The sequence below is a fragment of the Eublepharis macularius genome, chromosome 18 (assembly GCF_028583425.1).
Source record: "Eublepharis macularius isolate TG4126 chromosome 18, MPM_Emac_v1.0, whole genome shotgun sequence".
Lineage (NCBI taxonomy): Eukaryota > Metazoa > Chordata > Lepidosauria > Squamata > Eublepharidae > Eublepharis > Eublepharis macularius.
The window spans coordinates 10,320,934-10,346,304 of record NC_072807.1 but is presented as its reverse complement, the minus strand read 5'-3'; the positions used below and the strand labels follow the sequence as shown (position 1 = coordinate 10,346,304).

The window sequence follows — 25,371 nt, the reverse complement described above, 5'->3', positions numbered from 1 at the left end:
GAATTAATACAGCTGCAAAAAAGACCTTCTCCCAACTCAGACTAGCCTAGACATAGACTAGCCTACCTTGACATAGCTGATCTGGCCACCTGGATTTGTGCCACAGTAATATCAAGACTAAACTACTGTAGTGCACTCTATATAGGACACTCCAGCAGCTGCAGAAAAATGCAGCTCATTTACTAGCAGGAACTAGGCAAAGCATGCATATGACTCCTATTCTGCACTCACTCCACTAGCTACCCATCAGTTACCAGACTCAGTTCAAGGTTTTGATTATCACATGGCCTTGGCCCCTCATATCTGTAAGACCACCTCTTCCCCTATGTTCCACCGTGGCAGCTTTGCTCATCTGAACAAGGCCTTCTTCAGATACCATGGGGGAAGGAGGGAGAAAGCAGCCACATCTCTATGTCTGTAAAGCTTGAATGCCTTTGTTCTTCGCATATGCAAGAAGCCTCTCTCTTCCGCATATGCAAAAAAAAACCCAACCCTCCAAACCTTGCATCTAGAGAGCTGAATTCCACCATGGACACCCTGGGTCCATTTTTAGAGTTCACGAACCCACAGTTTGCAAAGCAGTCGGTGAAGATGACCCCATTTGGGCACATCATCTACCTACATCTTTGTAGCTGCGTGGTGGACAGAGCTTGTCTTTGGCATATAAATTTACATATGGCCCAACTATCTGGTTCCAGGTTACAGTGTTAGCAAATAAGAATGCGTGCTGTCACAGGATGGCATTGCCAACAATATCAAAAGGCATTGAGAAGTACAGAAAGACAAACAGGGATGCAGTCTCCTAATTAGAAGACCAGTGTAGAGCATTCATCAGGGCAGCCAATGATATGTGTCTCCCATGATGAGGGCAACAATCAGACTGAACTGGATCATCTTTATGACTTAGCAAAAGGGGTAGACAGGGTTGCCAAAAGAGCCATGGAAAATGACTCTTCACCTCCACGGGTCCCATCCCTCTTCCAGCAACACTGCCTCATCTGGTGGAGGTTCATCAGCTACTCGGTTAACATGCAAGTACAAGCCAGCAGCAGCACAGGCACATGTGCATGTGTGGACCATAATGGCAAACTGCTCCTCCTTAGAAGCCCTTTATCTGTTATATTCTAGCGAATGACATTTGCTGCTCCACCATCCTCAGCCTCCCCAGTCTTATGGTTGCAGAATCCTGCTTGTAGCAGGAGATTTGGGGGTGGAACCTGAGGAGGCATGGTTTAGGAAGGGAAGAAACCTCAGTGGGGAACAATGTCATAGAGTCTCCCCATCCAAAGCAGCCATTTTCCCCAGGGGAATTGATCTAGAGATCAGCTGTAATTCAAGGAGAACTCCAAGCCCTGCCTGGAGGTTGGCAACCTTACCCAGTCTCCTGCTCTTCAGATCAGCTCTGCTGGTCTCCCCTGTATGCTTGAATTGTCTCTCCAAGCACTGGCTGATGTTTTAGTCAAATCCCTCTTCAAATACCAATGCTTCATGCAGCTTTCCAACCAAAGTGTTGTCAATTTTTGCATCACTGGTTTTGTTCACATTCATCCACTGTTCAATGTTCACACACACACCTTTCCCATCATTGTTGCAGTCACCTTCATTTTGACCCAGACTTAATTGGTTTATGGGGAGCAATGCAGTGTCTTTAATGCTTCCCACTATTTTTTGTAGTCATATCATTCTTTAGTGTCTGTTCCGGCCAGTTCCATGGTGTTCCAGAAACATTTTGTCAGGGAAAGGGTTAATAAAAGCATGATATTTCCATGTTTTCATTTCTAAAATCTTGTTCTGCAGTGTCTTTAATGCTTCCCACTGTTTTTTTATGGTTCTTGCATTTCTTTAGTGCCCACTCTGGCCTGTTCCATGTTGTTCCGGGAGCATTTTGTCCGGGAAAGGGTTAATAAAAGCATATTTCCATGTTCTCAGTTCTAAAATCTTGTTCTGCAGAGTCTTTAATGCTTTCCACTGTTTTTTGTGGTCCTATCATTTCTTTAGTGCCCAGTTCCAGTCTGTTTTGTGCTGTTCCGAGAGCATTTTGAGAGGGAAAGGCTTTTGTATGTAGGGAGGGGCTCTCAGATGCTTCCCTAAGGAGCTAAAGACCATAGACTTCAATGCTATGTTGCCTTACCTACTACCTGTTGTCTTAAATATGTGCTCCTATGAGCTACTTGTGCTTCATGTGGTCTAATAGCCCTAGAATTATGCTTAAGTTCCGTTTCAGCATTTCTTCAACTCTGGATTGGATTCTTACTAATGCAATTTGTAAACTTGCATTTATTTACCCTCTGGCATTGTTTATGGAAATGTCCTTGATACTGACTGCACTAATCTCACACTGTGTAATCCACCCTGAGTCTCAGTGAGAAAGGTGGACCATAAATGACATAAATAAATAAATAAAATTAAAGCATCATATGTCCACGTTTTCATTTCTAAAATAGCGTTCTGCAGCGTCCTTAATGCTTCTCACTGTCGTTTCATGATATTCGCATTTCTTTAGTGCCTATCCCGGCCTGTTCCATGTTGTTCCGGGAGCATATTGTCAGGGAAAGGGTTAATAAAAGCCTGGTATTTCCACGTTTTCATTTCTAAACTCGTGTTGTGCAGCGCCTTCCACACACCCCGCTGTTGGTTGCGGCACCGCTCTTCGTCGAATGCCCGTTCCGGCCCTTTCCGGCCTGTTCCGGCTTTGACCGCCTTCCCTTCCCCGGCGGCGCTGAGGAGAGAAAACGGCCCGGCCTTGGGAAGGAGGCGGCAGAGGAGGAGCCGCGCGCGCCTTTCCGGCCCGTTTTGAATGCCCGCGCGGGAAAATGGCGGCGGGGGAGCCGGGCCTAGGCCTGGGCCCGGGCCTGGCCGCGGCGGCGTCGCCTCAGCCTTCGCCTCAGCCGCGGGGGCCCGTGGTGAGCCCCCCGCCCGGCCTGGAGCGCTCCCTTCGCCGCTCAGGTGAGCCAGGCCCCGGGCTCAGGGGAGGCGGGCCGGCCGGCTTGGGCTCTCTCTCTCTCTCCCGCTTTCCCTTCAGCGCTGCCCCGGCCTCGGAAGGCGCGGCGGGACTTTCTCTCAGCAAGCTTCTCTGGAAAGGAACCGCTTCCCCCACAGGCCAGGCGGCGGCGCCTCCCTGGGTTGCCAACTCCGGGTCGGGAGATTCATGGAGATTTGGGGGACGGTGCGGGGGGGGGGCGTTGAATGGCCTGGCCTTGGTTGTGCCTATTTATGCTTTGTAATCCGCCTTGAGTCTCGATGAGAAAGGCGAGCTATCAATAACGTGCATAAATGAAGGAAGGAAATAAATCGGGATTTTGAAAGAGCATTTCACTTTGTGCTGGCTACACTTGGCAGCTTCTTGACTCTTTTGCCTTTGCCTGTGTCATGAGGGTTGGCTCATCGCATCTGAAGAAGTGGACTCTAGCCCAGGAAAGCTACTGCTGCTGCTGGCGTCAAATCTCAGCTGCCTCCACTCAAGAACAAGAGTCCAGTAGCACCTATAAGACTAACAAAATTGGTGGTAGGGTGTGAGCTTTTGAGAGACGCATACCACTTCTTCAGATACCAAGAGTCTAATAGCTCCTATAAGACTAACAAAATTGTTGGTGGAGTATAAGCTTTCGTGAATCACAGCTCACTTCTTTAGATACCCTTTACTGAGCTGTGACACACGAAAACTCATATGCCACCACCAATTTTGTTAGTCTTATAGGTGCTACTGCACTCTTGGTATCTGAAGAAGTGAGCCGTGACTCAGGAAAGTTCATACCCTACCGCTAATTTTGTTAGACTTACAGGTGGTACTGGAGTCTTATTCTTTTCTACTGCTACAGACAGACTAACACGGCTACCCATCTTGACCTATCCACTCAAGAGGTTTTGCTCCAGTTCCACATCTAACCTGGAGAGCATCCACAAGACCTCATGCCCTGTTTGTCCACTTTCTGTGTTTTCCCCTGCCATGCTTCAATCTTTTGGGAAACATTGCTGTCAAAGTACCTTTGCATGCTGTGTGGATAGAGAAGTGGTCTCTTTTTAGGCCTTTTCTGGATCTGTGCCATTTTCCTTGCTCCCCACCACTGCTTGGTAATTGACATGTAGCTTAAAATCAGTAATTGACCTATTGCTGTTACTGAGGGTGTAGTGGTATGTCAATTACTGCTTTTAAAACAATAGCCAGAGAAAACAATGTGATTGGTGGGGAGGGCTTGGGTGAGGAAGGTGTGGGGGGGGGGAGAGTGGACATTCTGTTGCCTCTGCAATTAAGTCAGTAATTGACAATGCAGGGACCATGGAAAACTGCAGCTGTATGTATGTATGCATGTTATTTATAGTCCGCCGTTCTCACTGAGACTCAAGGTGGATTACACAGTGTGAGATTAGCACAGTCAGTATCAGGGATATTTCCATAAACAATGCCATGGGGTAAATAAATGCAAGTTTCCAAATTCATAACATGAGCAAGAATCCAATACAGAGCTGAAGAAATACTGAAACAGAACATAAGCAATTCTACGGCTGACATTAGACAACATAGAACTACCCAGTGGGATCATAGTTGAAACACAGGTGTCACATAGGAGCACATACTTAAAGCAACAGATAGGATGTAAAGCAACGTATTGGTGAAGTCTATGGTTCATGGTGAAGCATCTGAGTCCTTCTCCCTATAATATAGCCCTCCTATTGGATTAAAAAGCCCTTTTTAATCAGTTTCATATGGCTGTATCCTTTGTTAGTCATTAAGGTGCTGCTTGACTCTTGTTTGTTTTTCTTGTAACTAACACAGTTGTCTTTTAAATGGTTCCTACCTTGTGTATCTTTACACATAAAATGTTCAGAGTCTTTGCAATTCTCCCTCCCTCTCCTTTCTACTTATGTGCATGTGCTCACTAACAAAAAATATGCTTTATGTCCTGAATGCCCATAAAAATTGATGCCATATTTTCATGATGCCGCAAGACAATTAGTTGAGACAATGAGAGCCCTGTATGTTTCCAGATCCCTGCATCTGAAGACTGCTAATCTGATGCTGGATTTCTTGTCACCTCAGGCCAAGGTCTGCACGTGGATATACCGGATGACCAAGCTGACAAACTGCTGTTAGCAAGCTGGGGGCTTCCCAAAGCAGTTCTGGACAAATATCATAGTTTGGGAGTCGTGCGGATGTTCCAGTGGCAAGCAGAGTGTCTGATGGTTGGGCAAGCCCTGGAGGGAAAAAACTTAGTTTACTCAGGTATGAAGGGGGTTGATAAAATGACATGTTCTTGTCTTGTCCCTTGAATCCTCAACTGTTTTGCTCTAGGTAGCATTCACAACACTGTACACAACTTTTCCCATCAGCGTCAGACATAGGTGTTATGTGATACAGTCAAATAATACAGGAACGAACTGGAGTCCTTAGGAGGAGTATGCTGGAAGTTCTATATTCAGCACTTCTAGCAATTCTTGAAAATTTAATGTTCAGATTCCTAGGCCTGCAAGGTGAAGCCACAGTGCTGCTATGTTGATCCGGTAGCTTTTTCACTTGGGCTGGTTTCCTGTGTGGAAGAGTCCAGAGCCTTGATCTTTGAGGCTGGGATCCAGCAGTTGCCATTCTATTTGAGAAGAGGCTATTCCCTTTGTTTTAACTCTGGAAAGGGATTCGTTCTCTCTTTCTTTCTCTCCCCTCCCCCTCCTAATAGCTCTAGATACTTTACTTTCAAGAGGTGTCAGTGCCTAGATTGTGCAGAAGAGGCCTCTTAAATATGTTCCTCCCCCCTGCCCAGCAAATGTTGATGCTTGGCACTAGCTCTCATTCATTGCTCCACCATTTGGAAAGTTCTCAGTCAGACGTTTGCCTCCAGCTGCTGAATCTTTCTCCTTCAAATTAAAGTTTTTCTGACTCTGACTTCTAGCTCCTACAAGTGCTGGGAAAACACTCATTGCTGAACTACTCATCCTGAAGAGAGTGCTAGAAACTCGCAAAAAGGCATTGTTCATCCTGCCCTTTATTTCTGTGGCCAAAGAAAAGAAATTATACCTGCAGGTGAGTATATTAGTGGAGAAAACTCTAGCGAAGAAGTCAGGTTAAGTCAATTCTTCTCTGCGTCTTGAGTGATGGAAATTTTGGGAAGGAAAAGCTACACATTTTTTGAAAGATCTTTTTGAGGTCAACCTCTGGCTGATATCAGACTGATCATCATCTCACAGTGTTGTTCTGAGGATAAAAAAGGTTTTGGAAAGAGATTTTACAGTTGTGCCGCTTACAGAAGAGGACTTGCTTGCCATCTCCTTTTCTCCATAGCAACTCCCATGCACCTGGAAATCCTTTACTGACAGTGGGGGAACCCTCATTGACAAAATGCACAGAAGCATGGGGGAGCAGGGCTGCGGTTTTTAGAGGGAACTGGCAAAATGGAGCCAGGGGTACAAGGGTGTCTGCTGTGAGAAGGGGTAGGTGGGGAAGATACTCTTGCACAAGAACAACATGAGCACAGTAACAGCAGAGAATCAGGTTAACTACAAAAACTGTCTTCCAGAATTCAGTTCCTTCCTGAAGCTTTACTCTTGTGCCTAGGATTGCCAGGTCCCATTACCCTACAGCAGGAGGTGAGAGACCTGGCACGCACCATGGTGGTGGTGGTGGTGGTACCTGTGCAAGCATGCGCGTACGCTCCTGGCCTATGTGATGACGTTACTTCTTGGAAGTGACATCATCATGCAGGCCACGTGCTGCCCCTGGGAGTGCTCCTGAGCTCCGCAGGGGGCCGAATCAGGCCACTGCAGAGCATGGGAGCGCTGCCAGGGTGGTGCAATGGGCCTTGGAGGGCTCCCACACACCTCAGCAGTGTGACGGGCCCTGGAGTGCTCCTGCGCTCTGCAGTGGCCCGATTCAAGCTGAATTGGGTCTCTGTGGTGTGCTGCATCACCTGGGAGCACATCCCTGGAGGCGTGTTCCCCCACCTTTCTCCCAGGTAAGCGGGGGTAGGGAGTGGAGGGTGGGAGCGGGTGATGCCCCACCCCCAGCTGTGGACGGGCAACCCTAATTGTGCCAGCTCATGTGGAAGCCTCTTTTCCCCACAGCAGTGTGGTGGACTCAGCAGTTGTCTTGATGTGTCAGTACTGTGAGCAGTTAGTCCTGGTGTACGGCGGACGAATCGGCAAGAGTTAAAGGCAGTTGTTTCAGCCGCAGACGGTAAGATGTAAGCTGTGATGGGTGGGAGCACTGAGGGTGTTTCCATAAAAAGAACTGAAGTGTCTCAATCTGAGTGTTCAGAAAACAATAGAAACGAGGAAACTAAGAATTCCATTGAGTCGTAGGTGCTGTTAATTTTTTTTCAAGCATAATAGGTAAATTAAAAGGGAGACAAAAGGAGGCAAAGATATGCAGCACAAGGTTTTCAGAAGGCTTGTATATACATTGTTTTTCTGCAGAAACACTCAAAAATGGAACCAGACAGTATGGTTGGGTGAGTTGACTTTGGGGAAGATGTTCCCCAAAAAATCAAAGGTGGATTATTTCAGCCTTGCAATGAAGGATACAAAAGTTACTAGTCCACCTGCCCAGACATAACTATACTACTCGCTTCTAGCCTAAAGGAGAAGAGGACCAAGCTTCAGCGAAGCTTCACTGCGTGCTCCCCTGCAGGCAATTATTGATCATCCAAGAAAAGCAGCCGCCCTCCTAACGTGTCGAAAGCTGTTTCAGTATTTGCTTCTCATGTGCAGCACAAAGCACTCTCTAAACCTATGGAAAATATTATTATGTCTTTGGTAAACAGGCTCTCTTCCAAGAAGCTGGTGTACGCGTGGAAGGCTACATTGGCAACATTTCCCCGGCTGTCGGTTTCTCTGCCTTGGATGTTGCTATCTGCACTATTGAGAGAGCCAATAGTTTGGTCAACAGGCTAATCGAAGACAACATGATGGACTCACTGGGTAAGAGATTAGGACACTTAGAAGGAGGGGAAAGAATGAGAGAGAGGTGATCTGCTTGCTCTTTCCTTCTACACAATAGGTATCTGTTCCATGGCAAATGTGGATCACATTCCAGATATATTGTTAACCCGAAATAGTCCCCAGGAGCCCAGACCACTGTAACAATTCACTGTTCAAAGATAGAGTAGCTCTTTGTCCTAGCCTAACACACATTTTCCAACCCAGGCAATTCTGGCGCTGTCATCCAACAATTTGAGAACGGAGGTGGTATTTTCTGTAGTTGTAGCATCCCTGTAAGGAACAGTAGCGAAGTGATGTTATGCCATCACCTCTCAGTTTTGTGCAGGAAAAGGTCATGTCAGGACCTAGCCTGTGCATTTCAATGGACTTTCAATATTTTGCAGATTGATGCATTGCATGGAAGCAAGTCCAGTTGAATTAAGATTTGCTGCCAAGAAGTGTGCCTATGCTTGCATTCTTCTATACGTAAATGTTACCCAGTATAAATGGCATTTTCCCCCCAGTTGCAGCATGCAAGCCCATTTAAGAATATCTTCCACTTTGCAGTGAGAAGGAACGTGCTTATACATGGTTCAAGAGCTGTTAAGGACAAAGAGTCATCAGGAACACAAATGTAACCTTATACCATCTGGAAAATGTGCATAGCACCTCTGTCTGGGGGCACCCCAGTTTCTCTGTCACTCTTCCTAGCATCACATGCATTATCTGCTAGTTTCATATCAGACTGCTGATTACAATATCCCTTCCACAATGTGAGAGGAGACCTATGACTATGCATCTCAGCCTTTGCTTTGCTTTGACCTGAACAGCCAATCCCATGAACTGATAACTTGATTTTTAAAATCTGGATTATATGTTTTTTGTGGTCATTCTCCTGCTCCAGTTTACAAATCAATAAAACATACATTTACACTTTCACACGATTCCAAGGGATAATTCCCTGGAAAAACACTAATTATAACTTTGAAGTTGCCATGCTTGTCTAATAATTGTAGTGGATCTCTTCCAAGAAGCTGTTGTGCAAGCTGTTGTTTAGTTTTATGAAGTGTAAAAAACAATATGCCTTGAAGGGTGAGAGAGCACCATGAAAGCTTATACATCTATTTGAACTTCAAACATCTGTTCAGCTCCTGCATCTAGATTCAAAGTGGAAGACAAATGCAAAGTATCTTCCAGTGTGACAAATATCTTGGACATTGAGATGTTACAATGAATGTTGGTTTGCACGTCCAAGAATCAATTCTCTATGCTGCACTTAGACCGAAGCTCCTGCGTTCAAGTGAGGCCTTTCAAACATACTGCATTGCTGGTTTATAGACACGTTATTAAAGCCTTTAAAGCTGCAGCACAAAAATCGCACCTCGTCATGATACAGGTTCTAAAAAATGCTGATTTACACTTTTATAAATTCAATCCATACAACAGCTGGATGTGTGTTGAGGGGGCATTTGAAGAATGCTGTGAAGGAGCTGAGTCAGCCTTTCTCACTTGGCTGTGCAATTTCAGAGGCAGGGAAATGATGGAAGGCTGGTGAGAAGCAATAAGAAAGGTATCCCACCTGGGAAACTATTTTCAGTATGCCAAGATGACCAAAGGGAAACTCCATGTCCAGTGGGAGTAAATTTCAAGATACCAGTATTAGAAAGCTGGATTAAGGTGGACCCCTGGTCTGATCCAGCAAAGCACCTCTTATGTTCTCATTAATGTAAGGACAGTGTGCTGTATAAATATTATAGTTATCATCTCCAAGTATAGCCCTTTTGCTATGAAGTTGTTTAAATGCAATGTAGTGGCCTTAATGTGTGGTCTGTCTAGCAACCCAGTAGCTTTCTGGCTGAATTAAAAACAAAACAAAACTGGAGGTGCAAGGAAATGAACAGGGAACTTGAAGCCTGCAAAGCATGCACTTTGCCACTGAGTTATTGGCTCCAACACTCCATATTTAAACGTCATGCAAAAGTGATAGAACTTCAGCAGCTTCCCTGCTGAGCATGCAAAGGTGTTGACTGCTAACCATTCTGTCCCTTCGAACCCCTGTTGTCTGCCTTGATTGGAACAGGTACTTTTCCAGAGGAAGGTCGGATGATAGTGTTGTATGGAAAGCTGATAAACATGATAATTATGTTTTTAAAATCTTTCTTCATTAGGAATAGTGGTAGTGGATGAGTTGCACATGTTGGGAGATTCTCAGAGAGGGTATCTATTGGAACTCCTGTTGACAAAAGTTCGTTTTTTGACGGAGCAAAAGGAAAACAAGTGAGTAGATAAAAAGGTCTTTCTGTTCTTTTGAAAGGCGAACACAACTAAATTTAAAAATTGTGAGTGTGTGTGTGTGGGGGGGGGTTGATTTTTCATTAAAACATTTAAGGAAGCCCTATAGTAGTGAAAGAGGATGACTTTCTGTATTTGCTGCCTCTTTTGGTGCAGAGAACCTTCTGTCAGCCTTGCCTACCCTCTTCTGCTACAGCAGGTGAACCATAACAAACTAACTACACAACTTAACACATAAATAAATACAATGTAACAAACATGCTTGTTTCAAAATATATTATAAAGTCTTTGTAAAGTGCAAAAGCATACAATTGTTAAAGTGCTCCAGTATTCAAGGTTGCACAGTCAATACTTCCAGCTCAATTAGCATTAACAAACTGCAGTACCACCGAGAACAGAAGTCATAACAACCATAAAATTTAACCAGTTTACAAATGGTCATATGCCACAATCTCGCTTCTAAGCAGTACAGACTAGCTTGTCAAAATTCAACAGACTTTTAGTGTAGGAATGAAAGCAAAGGGCATATTAGGCTTCTAATTGAAGCAGTCACTGGAAAACAGGGCGGCTCCGTTGTCCTGACAGGGAGCTGGCCTGCATGCCTGTTTCAGATGGACTTTCCTCAAGGGTTACAGCTCTGCCGGGAGAATGAAATTGATGATTTGATATACATGGTGTGAATTGTTGTTGGCACGTGCCCATGTAACAAACCCTTAACAGGTTTAACTTCTGAGAAAACAAGTAGTTGTTGGGTCCTCTTTAAAGAGGACTATTTATCTCTAGTCCTGAATTACTGGTTTGGTTTCTGGTGTCTCCAGAATATAGTTCTGGATCTGGTTGGTACTTGAACATACCCCCCAGGCTCAGTGCCCTGCCCCAGCTCTCTGCAATATCAGCTTGGCGCACTGCAATCTTAGCCTCCTTTCCCCAGCCTCTCCTGCCTCCATCTAAAAAAGACGAGAGACTCGCGTTCCTCAGCTGAGCATGCCCAGTCTTTAAAAAGGCCCAGTTTGATGTGGATTGTTGAGGATTCTTGGTTATACAGCAGAAATTGTCTTTGACTCCTGAGTGATAAGAAACAACTCTTTGGGTTGTATAGGAGGGGCAGTGGCTGGATCAGTCCAGTATTTGGACACACGGTGCTCAGGATCTTAGATATTGTTATAAGGACAGGTGTTTGTATGGTGCTATATCTGCATTTGCACTTTAGTATTTGGTGCAATAACAACTATTGAAGCACTTTGAGCACTAAGCACTTTACCAATTATGATAAAAATCTGAGGGCGCCTCTGAAAATGGTTTTCTGACTGATAATAGGGTTATTAATGATATATGTGGCTTTAGCAATTATTTATACAACTGTGGTGATTATACGTGTTATATATAGCAAAATAAATCTTGAAGGTTATTAGTAAGATTACGCAGGCAAGTTATTGTTTAATATTGACATCTGTTTGCCGCGTTACTCTCTGTTGCAGTTAGCCAGATGTATCTGGTAACAGAAGGCAGCAGCCTACCCCAGAGTCTCCAAAATCAGAGCCTATTTAGTTTTCATGTCAAATAGCCATTGGTAGGTAGGCCAACATCTCTGAATTTCTCTAATCAACCTTTAAAGTCATTTAAACAAACACCTGCTATCATATGGCAACGAGTTCCATAAGTAGGTTGTACTATGGGACAGCTGATTGGTGTTGGTCACAGTTCAGATTTTGTGTGTGTTTTTCTTATAGGCAAGCAAACAAACAGCTTTCAGATAGGATACAAATTGTGGGCATGAGTGCCACTCTTCCTAATCTGGATCTCCTGGCATCCTGGCTAAATGCCGATCTATACCAGACAGACTTCCGTCCAGTGCCGCTTTTGGAACAATTGAAAATTGGCAACAAAGTTTATGACTCTTCAGTGAAAACAGTGAGAGAAATCCAACCTCTCCCACATGTGAAGGTAGTTCATTATCACTATTAAGTGTCCTGTTCAGGATATTACTGCTTTGCTGTATAAAGATCAAACTCTTTAAGTGTTTTAGCAGATATTAAATGTTTTATACGAGTCAATGTGGTATAGTGGTTAAAGCATCAGACTAGGATCATGGAGAGCTCAGGTTTAAATCCCTACTCTGTCATGGAAATTAGTTGGGTGACCTTGGACCAGTGGCACACCTTCAGACTAACCTACCTCTCAGGGTTGTTGTGAAGATAAAGTAAAGGAGAGGACAACGTAGTAAGCTGCTTTGGGTGCCTGTCGCAGAGAAAGATGGAATATAAATGAAATAAATGTTTGACAAATTTTAATTACTTTTATGTTTTGCAAATGTACACGATATAAGCAAGAACAGAACGGTGTTTCATTTCAGACTTTGTAATTCATAACCTTCTCCAAGAGCTAACAAGAAATGTGTAGCAAAGAATGGGGAAGAAGGAGAGCGAGAGAGAGAGAGAGAGAGAGAGAGAATTCCAAACAAACAGAAATAGCCCACTGGGTTTCGGTTGCTTGAATGAATAAGTTTCTGCCAAATTCAGATGCAAGTTTATTGAGGCTGTCTTAGCCTCAGTATAAAAATAAATAAAAATTAAGATATATTATATAAATAATATATTTATTTTAATATTATAAAAATCCAGCATTCTTTCTCCCCATTGCTCTATAGGAAAGTGGTGAGATTCCCATGTGGCAGTGCCCATCTCTTTATTACAATGAAACTAATTGAACCCAAATGGGTGGACTAAACCGTATGATTAACAGAAAGCTACTTTATACCCAAAGTCAGTGGTCCTGGGTAATTCCAGAAGATGTGCATGAAGGCCTCCTAGTTCCTACAATGTTTTGTTTTAAGCAAATGCCCCGTTACAGAGTAAGCGGATAAGCAATTGTTTCCCACCGCCATGCTTTGGATTAAATTCTTTGGCAAGCTCAGAATTTCTAAGTTTATTATTTCTTCCTGTTTTTAGAAGTTACTGGCTTAATACAAATCAGATTGCTACATTACTTCCATGAGTCTCTAGAAAGTTTGAAATAATGGATTTAAAGGACATTGGATGTTCCTGGCTAATATTGACTTCAAGCAAAAAGATATGCTAGCATATTATTCTGATGCTGATAATTTAAGTAGATAGAGGGGAGAAGAAGGAAGGCTTAAAGCCTTCAGTAATGGAATATTTTAATTTTTCCTGGGAAAGAAATGAAAAGACAGAGAAAGGGAAACTTTTTTAAAGGTGTAAAGGGTCATAGTGGAATTTAAAAAAAAACAGGAGATGGATCTAGAGGGCATATGCTTTATCCATCATATTTAGTGTAATTGGAACTATATGATACCCCCTTAATAATTGCAGAGGTCACAGAGTTGTACAGAATAACAGTTTAAAGACAGGCTCTATGCCATGACAACTTGCAGTGTGAAATTCAGCAGTGAAGAGAGACAACAGAGGGAAGGGAGGAAGATGGAGAAGATGGAAAAGAGGGAAATAAATATAAGAGAGAAATTTTTTTTCAAAAAGTTTATTCAAAGGAAAAATTGAAAAAAAATAGGTTTAACTCTAATGTTTAAAGTTTATGCCATCCTTCTTTTATGGGCTTCGGGAAACTTCCATGAATCTTTCCCTTGATTTCCACACACACACACCCCAACAAATCTTGGCGTAGGTTTGGGTGTAGAAGTAACTGACCCAAGTTGGCTTTTCATCTCAGGGGTTTGAACCCGCTCTCTCCAGTCCCCAGTACCATGGTGGTGCTGTGTCAAAGTTTAATATTAAAAATGACAACACAAATCCCGCATGCTGCAATTGGAATGTGCTGATGATGCATGTGTGTGTTGGATTTTCTTCTGATGAATAATGCTTGAATGAAACTTTTTTAGTGTTTAAGGTGACCGAACAAATGAATATGCCTACCCCTCTGGAATTTGTTTCTTCCACGACTTTGGTGTTGGCCAAGCTAGATGGGATAGCAGCGGGCTCATCTGTTTAAGCCCAGGTCTGCTCTGCCTCCTCCTGTACTTTCCAGGCATCTAGTTAAAAGCTGCTTCTGAAGCCTTGTTCTCTGTGCCCCTGCCCCCAGTGGTGTGGTGGCACCTCACTTTTGGAATACCTTCCCCCTTGAGGCTCACCTGGTACTTACCATACTGTCTTTTAGGCACCAGGCCAAAACACTTCTTTTTACCCAGGTCTCCAAAAAGGGAAAGATCTGTTCAGCTATTTGATCGTGCGCTTCTGGTCTGATGTCTGTTTTATGTATATTTTTAGGGTGGTCAGTGGTTGCGATATATTGTTTTTATGTCCTCTGGTTTGTTTTTAATGGCTTGTTTTGTATTTATGTTGATGGTGTTTTTATGATGCCATGTCTTTCCAGCACTTCAGGGTGCTGTCTGACACAATAACAGGCATACGCTAGGGACTGTGCATTTCCCAGGGAGTAATGAGGTACGGTTCATTGACTGCTGCAGAAAGACCATCCAAGGCAGCAGAATGAGGAAGAGTGGGAGGGTGAGGGCCTGTAAACTGGCCAGCTGCTGTCCCAGCAGGCTCCACCTGGAGCTACAGCACAGTGCAGGCTGTGTGACGGTGGAAGAAGAGAAACAGGAGGGATAGCAGCAAATGAATGAACACTCTGGGGTGGCAGCCCTGTCCTGCAAAGAGGAATAATGGTAACAAATGCCATTTCATTCATCATTAATCCTTTGTTTTTACCATCCTCATGAATGGAGCCAGCCAGCCTTTTTTGGTGTGTTTGTCTCGTTCATTTTGGAGCAACAGTACATCTTGAGTTACCATCAGCAATTTAACAATTTGCTTTCTCCTTCAAGGTAGAATCTGTTGTTCCATTTCTATCAGGCAGGGAAAGAACTCAAACACTCAAACAGCAATATCCCTTCCTTGGGTGGTTGGACTCTCCTCACTCCAGCCTTCTAGCCAGCAAGGTTGGCCTGCCTCTTCGGAGCTTTTAGATCCATGAGCACTTGCATGTAGACTCTTCAGCCGAGCAGCACAAGACATCGTATTTTTGTCTGGAGTGGATTTCCTCAGTGCTTCTCAGGAGACTATTCGTTGCTGATATAAAGCAACCCAAAGGACAAAGCTTGGTCTTCCAAGAGAGGGGCAGATTATTGGCTAGAGACAATAAACTCCTTGGTACTTGATTACTCTGTGGAACCCACATTCTAAGGAAATGGTCTGCTTGTTTCAGGGAGATGAGGACCATGTGGTGAGCCTGTGTTACGAGACGGTTCAGGATGGCCATTCTGCCCTTGTTTTCTGTCCATCAAAGAATTGGTGTGAGAAGCTGGCCGACATCATCGCCAGGGAATTCTGCAACATTCAGCGTGAATGTCAGTCAATATGAGGGGCTGGGGGGGGGGGAAGGTACTTTGGAAGACACTACATACCGAGGGCAGATTTTTTTTTCCAATTTAAAGGCCTCTGGAAAACCTCCAGTTTGTCACCAGTTGCCCTGGATACTCAGAGGATAGAGAAGCTGATGGGTCAGCTGAAGCGTTCTCCTTCTGGTCTGGACTCTGTGCTGCAGCGGACTATAAAATGGGGAGTTGCTTTCCATCATGCAGGTATGTTTGGGTTATCCGTTTCTGCAGCCTGCCCTGACTTCTGAGGATAATTGCCAGACACTTGTTCATCCTTCAGTGACTGAGTAACAAGCAGCCATCCTGGATCAGACACGACAGACAGAGAATGTTTATATCACTTCAGATGCGGTGCTTTTCAGTGATGGCTGTGCACACATACCTTTGGACAGCTTCCAGTTCAGTGGGGAAAAAATTTAGCGAAATAACTGGAAAAAGGCTTTTAGGAATGGGGGTCAAAATGGTATGCAAGTGGAATAGCATTTACTAAGAGTCTCTCTACATGAAACCTATTACACAAAGACACTCAAGAGAAGGGAGATGCAATGTTAGCCGGGAAGCGTAGTTGCTCTGTCAGTTTCACCTCTCTAGCGCCTGCAGAGATTGCTCCTCAGAGGCTTTGTTTATTTCATCTTTGCCTTCCTGAAGGGGAGATGAAATTGACAGAGCCTTCAGGAGGCGAAGGTGAAATAAACAAAGCCTCTGAGGAGCAATCTCTGCAGGCTCTGGAGAGCTGAAACTAACAAGAGCAACTATGCTTCCCAGCTAACATTGTGTCTCCCTTCACTTGAGCGTCCTCGTGTAAGAGGTCTTGTGTAGAGAGACTCTAAAGCAATGACTAGTTAAGAGTCTTTAAAATATTTTGTTATTGATTTGTGCAGCTGTTCTACTGAACACTTACAAAATGTTGTGTCTTACGTATTTTCTGGCAAGAATGTCAGGAGGTAGAAACAAATACTTTGATTCTCATTTCATGGAATTTTTATTTATTTATGTTCTTTCTCACTGAAACTCAAAGCCGATTACAGTGTAGTATTAATACGATTAATGGCTGGGACACTCAATAAACAGTATGGGTATGGATAAGAGCAACTCAATACCTCTATAGCATCACTAGGGGATTTGGAAAGCAAAATATAGAGCTGGGTATCATCTTCATATTGATGACAACCAGTTCCATAGCTATGAATGTTTTCTCCAAAAGGCTTTACAAAGAGGTTGAATACATGGGGGATAAGATTATGCCCTAAGGGATCCCACAAGATGATTCCCACACTGAGGCTAGCTGGTCACCCTCTGAGTACATTCCATGAGGAATGATTTAAACCAGTCCAAGGCACATCCCTTGATGCCTACATCTGCTTCCAGGTGCCTCAACAGGATAGCATGGTCTGCTGCATCAAATGCTGCAGGTAGATCCAGGAGGAGCAACGAAGAAGCCTGGCCTTTGTCTATATTCAGATGAAGGTCTTCAGTGAAAGCCCTCAGAGCCATCTCTGTCCCATAGACCAGCCTGAACCCAGAAAGAAAAGGTCCAGAGCATAAGAGTTATCCAAGAAGACTGAAAGTTGGTCAGCTATTGTTCTCCCGCAGGGCAATCCTAAGAACAACAGCAGGATTTGAGTCCAGTGGTAGCTAAAACTATGCTAAGAAGAGTTGTTTCAGTCTAAGCCCAATGAAATCACTTTGCCCAGAAAGGGCAGATTAGAAACTGGGTGATCATTGGCTACATCATTTTTGTTTAGGGATGGTTTTTCAAGTAGTGGGTGAATATCTGCTTCTTTGAGTGGCCAGGGGAAGGTGCCTTGCATTAGAGATTGATTTATGATCAATATCAAGGGCTCAGTTATGTAGTGTTTACATGATTTTAGCAGCCAAGATGGGCAAGGTTCCAGTGCACAAGTAGTGGCAGTCACTGATGCCAGGATCCTATCAATATCCATCACGGTAACTGGATCAAAATGGTCCATAAGTGGACCAGATGATGTATTAGGCATTTCTTCCATGCTATCTAAATTACAGGCGGCATCAAGATCAGAGCATATTCTTGCTATTTTGTCAGCAAAAAGCTTTGCAGAGGTGTCACAGCATTCAACAAGGATGTTGAAATGGCCCAGAGTAATCAGTCTACGTGTCTCCAGCACGATGTCCGAAAGCACCTCTGCCAAATCATAAAGTGTGTTTTCTAGGGAGCTGGGCGGCTGATAAACTAGCAGAACACCTAATCTATCCTTCATTCCCAGTGTAAGGAGCAAACAGTCAATGCCAACTATAGTTTGTACTGAAAGTCTATGAAATCTGAAAGACTCCCCGAGTATAACAGCAACTCCTCCCTCCCCAGGCACCAGGGCCGTATTATTCATAAGGCTGTCTAGGCCGAAGCCCAGGGGCCCTGCAGGGACCTGGGGCCCATCAAGGGTTTTTTTGCTGAGGCACACCCCCACATAAATTACAATTAATTTGTTCTCTTATATAACCTCTATTAATAAGATAATTAACCGCTTCCTTATTGAAGTGAAACAATTATCCACAAATTATATATTTTTAATAAATAATAAAAATTTTATTCACTTCAAAATATTATAGCATTGAACAATTATCCCCCCAAAACGTGCTTTCCTGAAGAGTTCTACTCGTGCAATAAAAATATTAAAAAATTGTGAATAGAATTCTTCCAGAGACCCTCAAAATGGATGTAGGGCCATGCACTGCAGTCTAGTACCTACCATACCAGGGTCAGGCTGTCAGCTGTAGTGGGGTGAAAGATCGAAGTGCCGGAGGGGCCCCGAAATATCTGAAAGCCTAGGGGCCCAGCCGTGGGTTAATACGGCCCTGCCAGCCACTTGTATAGGGTTGGTGGAGGACGACATTACTAAGTGGAATTAGTTGAGACAAACATACCACATTGTTTTCTTCCAACCACGTCTCTGACATGCATCCAAGGTCGATTCCTTCTTCCTGTAAACATCCTGTCAAGGCATGCAGTTTTGTGCCTCACTGTTCCCAATCTCCAGGTACAAACTGGCGGGGCTCTCCCTCCTCTCCTTCTTTGAGTTGTTGTGTATAGTGGCTGGGTCCTGGCTGTGCGCCCCAAGTAAGAGCCACAGGCCAAGAATCCTTGTGCTCTTGCCAAAACGTTCACGTCTTGGGGACACCTCTCTTGGTTAAATGCACACAGCCCCAAAGACAGACCTGAGAAAAAAGGCAGAAAGAGCAGATTGGATTGGGGGGGGGGGGCTTCCTATCCAGCTGCAAATCATTCCCAGGCTTCAGTGGGACTCCTCCATCCCACAGAGCTCCGCTCCAGAGCATGCTAGGACTTGAACCCCTGGCTCAGATAGAAATCTCCTTGGAATGTACGATGTCACTAACTTCCTTTCTGTGCTGCTGTTGATGGGCCTTGCCCGTGCTGAAGACTGTATTTTAATTCTCACTACATTTCAGGTCTTACTTTTGATGAACGAGACATCATCGAAGTAGCGTTTCGTCAAGGAGTGTTGCGAGTCTTGGCAGCAACATCTACACTTTCTTCCGGGGTGAATCTGCCTGCACGCCGGGTAATTATCCGAACTCCTGTGTTCGGGAGCAGATCACTGGATATCTTAACGTACAAGCAGATGGCTGGGAGGGCTGGAAGGAAAGGCATCGACATTGTAGGTGAGTGCATTTAGAGTCCTGAACAGTGTTACTATCAGAATCCCGCAACACGTTTAAGACCAATAGGCTTATTGTGGCATAAACTTTCATGGGCTGTGGTCATGAAGCGGCCTAAAAAGTTGCTACGTTTATGTTTGTACAGACTGTGGCCTAAGGTTGGCCCTGAAGGGTAGAAAAATGGTAGTCGGTATGCCACAATGCCTGTCACATGAAGAAGGATGCCCTCAAGCAGTCAAGAGCCATATATAATAAATAACATTTGCAGATAGTAGAATGTAACATGATGTACGTTTCAGAATGCCCTGACCTGTATAGCCCAAGTGAGCCTGATCTTGTCTGATCTCAGAAGCTAAGCAGGGTTGACCTTGGTTAATAATTGGATGGGAGACCTCCAACGAAGACCAGGGCTGCAGAGGCAGGCAATGGCAAACCACCTTTCTTGGTCTCTTGCGATGAAAACCCTGCCAGGGGTTGCCTTAAGTCAACTCTGACTTGAGGGCTCTCTCCACCTCCACATTTCAGAATAAATACATTCTGGAGTGGGGTGGGATGGAATATCTACCCTGAAGAATACACCAAGTTACATAGCGTAATAAATAAATAATTTTAGTTAACATTTTTGAATATTGGCAAAAAGCTGAAAGGATATTAAAGTGGTAAGTGCTAAACTTCTCTAGCCATTTTTGTAGACCCCATGGAAACTTCCTTTTGAACTTGTTTTAGCTCAAAACCCAGTAGTTGTTACTTATTTCCACTAGACTTCATGTACATCAGAAAAATCTTGGCCAATTTACAAGTCAAATAAGTAAAGCATTAATCTATTTAAACACAAAAAAGCGGCAGAATTATACCGATTACCCCAAGCATCTTCTAAAAGACTCCAGAATCTTGCACTTCCCAGAAGCCATGGAAAGTTAATCAAGTAGAGGCCCCTGCTCTTTACAGCTGAAGCAACAGCCTCAGTGATAGTTGGATTCCTGAGCTCCATATAACTTGTGTGTTTGCTGCGCTTCAGTTCAGAGAGGTCTGTAGTAACAGCACATGTCTGACAGACAAAGCTGGAGCAAGCCCTTAAGTGGGAAGGCAGAAGCACTTTGGAGAGAATTGCCAGGTAGAGGGGCCTCGCTCCTAAACTTGATGGGTGACTTTTCTCTCTTGCGGGGAACAAGTGACTCTTGGGCCTGACCATTATTACCAACCAGCCCCATGAGCTACTTAGGAGCAGGCTGCCCCTTTCCACAAGAGTGAGCGTGACTTTGGGGGACATTTTGACAATATTTGACTGTCAAGTCACCCAGCATTCCAGCTCTGATTCTCTGCAGAGCATAATGCATTCCAGGTCCAATTAGTGGGACGTTCCTACTTTAGACCAAGTAGTGCCTCCAGCGAGTGGTAGAGCTGTACAGGTTTTGTCTCCTCTACTAATCTTGCTGGTGAAAACTGTATTGTGCTGTTCATCTGAAAGAATGTCAGCAGGCTGCAGGTGGTGGAGGCAGAGGCAGGGGAAGCAAAACCACTCTCTGCAAAGATGACCCCGGCATACTGCAGCGAGGCTCTTGTTTTAGGTAGATGCCCATCTAGCATCTGACAGCAATGCTGATTCTGTGAACCTGGGCAGATCTTGAGTGGGAGGGTTACATCAATGCTTGGTTCTCGTGGCCCCTTCTTACATGCCCAGGGTAATGCCGATCACCACCTTGTGGTCAGGAAGCAATTTTCCCTAAGCCAGTTTGGCTAAGGATCCAGATGGAGTTTTGTCATCTTCTGGGCATGGAGCTGGGGGGGCGGGGCGGGGGAGGTAGTTGTGTATTTCCTGCATTGTGCAAGGGATTGGACTAGGAGCTAAACTACAAGAGATGAATTACATGAGGACGCGCACGTGAAGGGAGTTGCAATGCTAGCCAGGAAGCTGAGTTTTAAAAGACATGTCGGAAGATTTTGTCAACTTCCCCTTCCTACAGAGCCAGCAAAGATCACTCCTCAGAGCGTTTATTTCCTTTTTGCCTCCCGAAGGCTCTGTCAGTTTCACCTCCCCTTCTAGGAGGAGAAGAGGAAATAAACAAGCCCTCTAAGGAGCCATCTTTGCTGGCTCTGTAAGAGAGTGAAATTGACAAAGCCTTTCGATCAGTTTTTTAAAACTCAGCTTCCCCCCTAGCATTGTGACTCCCTTCACGTGAGCATCCTCGTGTAATTCATCTCTTGTACTTTAGCTCTAGATGACCCTAGAGGTCCCTTCCAATCCTGTGATTCTATGACTCTAAGTAGCCTCTTGGCCTGACAAGTCCTTTTGATCCCTTCTAACACTGACTTGATTTGTAATGGAGCAACTGGAGTGCTTAAAATTATGGTCTTTATGTGTGCTATTTATTAAAGTGCAGCAGAATATTTCCTCTCCCAGTTGAAAACCATGTGCTTTGATCACAGGTGAGAGCATTCTGATGTGCAAGCCTTCAGAGAAAACGGCCGGGATTGCTCTGCTTCAGGGCTGTCTCAAGCCAGTACGTAGCTGTTTGCTCAGGCAGGAGGGAGAAGAGGTTACGTCTAGCATGATACGGGCAATCCTTGAGGTATGTAATATTTTCTGTTTCTATTAGGTTGTTTGACCAAGTCATTAATGATGAAACTTCACTGTTACCAAAGGAAGCATACCAAAGGAGAGCCAGTTTGATGCAGTGATTAAGAGCAGCAGGACACTAATCTGGAGAGCCAGGTTTGATTCCCCACTCCTCTGCTTAAAGCCAGCTGGGTAACCTTGGGTCAGTCACAGCTTCTAGGAGCTCTCTCAGCCCCACCCACCTCACAGAGTGTTTTGTTGTTGGGATAATAGTAACATACTTTGTAAACTGCTCTGAGTGGGTGTTAAGTTGTCCTGAAGAGCAGTATATAAATCAAATGATGTTGTTATTATATACAGTTTATTCAGGGAGCAACTTATTCGTTTTGCCTTTTTAAAAAAAAGAGGCAGAGAACAGATTTTGAAACAAATTAACACTGGAGAAATCAGATACCATCTGAAGATTAATTAGTCTTTCTGTGAAATGTATTAGTGCACCCTTTTGCCTGGTAAATGAAAGCCAGAGCAGTGAGGAAGAGAGTTAAGATTTAGTGTTTGTTGCTTCTCTTTTAACTCTTTTAGCATCACTTCAAATACTGGCTGGTGCACAACCAAGAGAAAAAGACAAGAAGAGTTTTTACAGTGCTCATAACATAATTCTTTTTGCAGTGATACAATTTTATTATCATTCTGTCATGATTTACTGAAATTATGTTAACATTTTGTTATTAGGTCTTCAAGTTTATCTGTTAAATTGGAGAGGAATTGTGAATCAGTTAAAATTATAAAAGAAACATTTCTTAAAGTTAAGGAAATGCTGCTTGTAAAAGCTGATGCATTCCACACACAAAAAAAGAAAAAAGAAACAGGCTTTTTAAAGCCAGGAAAATAGCAATGCAAAAACAAAACGATTTCTTTGAGAGAAATGGTGGACACAACTACATTTATAATCGAGGAATTATTCCAATATTCCAGTATTACACTTCTGGGAATCCAAAATAAGTGAGATTCAAGAATGTCTTGAAGATCCTAAATTCCATAAAACAACAATCACGGACCAAGAAGTGCTGAATAACAATATTGTTTTAGAATTTAAAAATCAGTTTAAAAATTGATGAAGTCTTTCAGCCAGGTGATTTTACTGGATAGTGGAATGATCTACAGCTCATAACGATTCCACAGCAAGTGTTTTCTAACCAAAGTGTTTTCCAACAGTTGAAACTGGTTTGCCAGCTGGGGGGCCATTCTTGGGGGGCGGGGGGGGGAGACTGGGCCACTGGCACACACCCCTTGGTAACATCCAGCCTTATTGCTAACATCCAACACTACTGTGATGCACTTCATGTAGGGGTTCTCTTCCTTGTGGAGAGAGGAAAGTGAAATTTTAACAGGTAGTAAAGAGAAGCCAGAACGGCTCAATTCCTACTTCGCCTCAGTCTTCTTCTGCAAGAGAAGCTGTGCTCAGCCTGGCAAAAAGAGAACTCATGATGGAAGGGAATTACAGCCTAGGATAGGCATTGGGGTGGTACGTAAACACTTAGCTTCATTAAATGAAACCAAGTCCTCAGGGCCAGTTGAAGTGCACCCTACAGTACTAAAAGAACTTGCCAATGTAATTTTGGAGCCTTTGTCTACCATCTTTGCGAAATCTTGGAGAACAGACGAGGTGCCAGAAGATTGGAGGTGGCAAATGTCCCCCATCTTCCAGAAGGGGGGAAAGGAGGATCCAGGTAACTAATAATAATAATAATAATAACATTCGATTTATATACCGCCCTTCAGGACAACTTAATGCCCACTCAGAGCAGTTTACAAAGTGTTATTATTACCCCACAACAATCACCCTGTGAGGTGGGTGGGGCTGAGAGAGCTCCTAGAAGCTGTGACTGACCCAAGGTCACCCAGCTGGCTTCAAGTGGAGGAGTGAGGAATCAAACCCGGATCTCCAGATTAGAGTCCCGTGCTCTTAACCACTACACCAAACTAGCAACCCGTCAGTTTTACATCCATACCTGGAAAAGTTTTGGAACAAATCATCAGTCAGTTCTTGAGCCTTTAGAAAAGACAGCTGTGATGACTAAGAGCCAGCACAGGTGCCTCAAGAACAGGTCATGTCAGACTAACCTTATCTCCTTTTTTGAGAGAGTTACTACTTTGGTGGATCAGGGGAATGCTTTTCTTGATTTCACTAAGGCTTTTGATAAGGTTCCAAATGATATTCTTGTTGACAAGTTGGTAAAATGTGGTTTGGATCCTACTACTGTTAGGTGGATTTGGAACTGGTTCCCAGATCATGCTCCAAGAGTGCTTGTAAAACTGGGCTAAAATTAACAAAATGAATTTCAACAGAGATAAATATAAAGTTCTACATTTACAGTAGGAAAAATCAAAAGGATAATTACAGGATGCGGGAAACTTGTCTTAGCAGTAGTACATGTGAAAAGGACCTAGGGGTCTTAGTAGATTATACACTGAACATGAGTCAGCAAAGTGATGCAGTAGCTAAAAAAGCAAATGCGATTTGAGGCTATATCAACAGAAGCATTATGTGTCCACATTAGCCAAAATGATGGTATAACATCACTCTGCTTTGATTAGACGCCACTTGGCGTACTGTGTTCAGTTTTGGACACCACAGTTTAAGAAGGATGTTGTCAAGCTGGAACATGTCCAAAGGAGGGCAACAAAGATGGTGAGGGATCTGGAAACCAAGTCCTATGAGGAGAGGTTGAAAGAGCTGAGTGCGTTTAGCCTGGAGAGGAGGTGATATGATAGCCCTTTTCATGTATTTGAAGGGCTGTCACATAGAGGATGGAGCAGACTTAATTTTCTGTTATCCCAGAGGATCAGACCAGAACCAATGGGTTAAAATTAAATCAAAAGAGTTTTCGGCTAAGCATTAGGAAAAACTTCCTGACAGAGCAGTTCCTCAGCGGAACAGGCATCCTCAGGAGGTTCTCCTTCTTTGGAGGCATTTAAGAAGAAGCCAGAGGGCCACCTGACAGCAAAGATGATTCCATGACTCTATAAATTTAGGCATATCAGAAGAGGAAGGGTAGGAAGGGGTGAGCCGGTACTAGGCTGTTGTGGCCCCTTCTTCCATGCCCAGGGTAATGCCAATTGCCACTTCAGTGTCAGGAAGGAATCTTCCTCCAGGCGAGATCGTCCAGGGATTGTGGAGGGGTTTTGCCTTCCTCTGGGCGCAGAGCAGTTGTAAGTGAGGGGGGCAGGGGGTAGCTGTGAATTTCCCACTTTGAGATCTTAATGGAAGAGAAGGGGTATAAAATCAAATAAATAAATATAACAATAATTTGTGCAGTGGGAGCTTTCCTGACCTCTTCAGGAAGGCCATCACAGAGAAAGCACGTGTATAGGCAGCTGTTGATTTTGCCCAACTGCAGGGTGGTAGCTGCAGAAGGCCCTGTTCAGACGAGCGAAGCTGCCATGGTGGGACATAGGGGGAGAGGCAGTTTCACAGATAATCATGACCTTGAATTGAACCTGGTCACTCATGGGAAGCCAATGGAGTGGCTGCAGAATGGGCGTGATGCGCATGCCCCATCTAGCTCCTGAGAGTAAATGAGCTGCAGTGTTCTGCAGGGGAGATCTATGT

The 25,371-nt window shown here is 44.0% G+C and overlaps 1 protein-coding gene across 1 annotated transcript in view; it reads left to right on the top strand.

Annotated features, from left to right (window-relative positions):
* The first annotated feature begins 2,813 nt into the window (after positions 1-2,813).
* The window catches only part of POLQ (DNA polymerase theta), a 70,878-nt gene continuing 48,320 nt past the window's right edge, over positions 2,814-25,371 (top strand). The window contains exons 1-10 of the mRNA XM_055002111.1: positions 2,814-2,946; positions 5,039-5,221; positions 5,883-6,013; positions 7,749-7,905; positions 10,074-10,182; positions 11,928-12,141; positions 15,376-15,517; positions 15,605-15,751; positions 18,992-19,204; positions 21,629-21,771. Of these exons, the coding sequence (XP_054858086.1) occupies positions 2,814-2,946; positions 5,039-5,221; positions 5,883-6,013; positions 7,749-7,905; positions 10,074-10,182; positions 11,928-12,141; positions 15,376-15,517; positions 15,605-15,751; positions 18,992-19,204; positions 21,629-21,771 (1,572 nt within the window). The remainder of the gene's footprint in view (positions 2,947-5,038; positions 5,222-5,882; positions 6,014-7,748; positions 7,906-10,073; positions 10,183-11,927; positions 12,142-15,375; positions 15,518-15,604; positions 15,752-18,991; positions 19,205-21,628; positions 21,772-25,371) is intronic.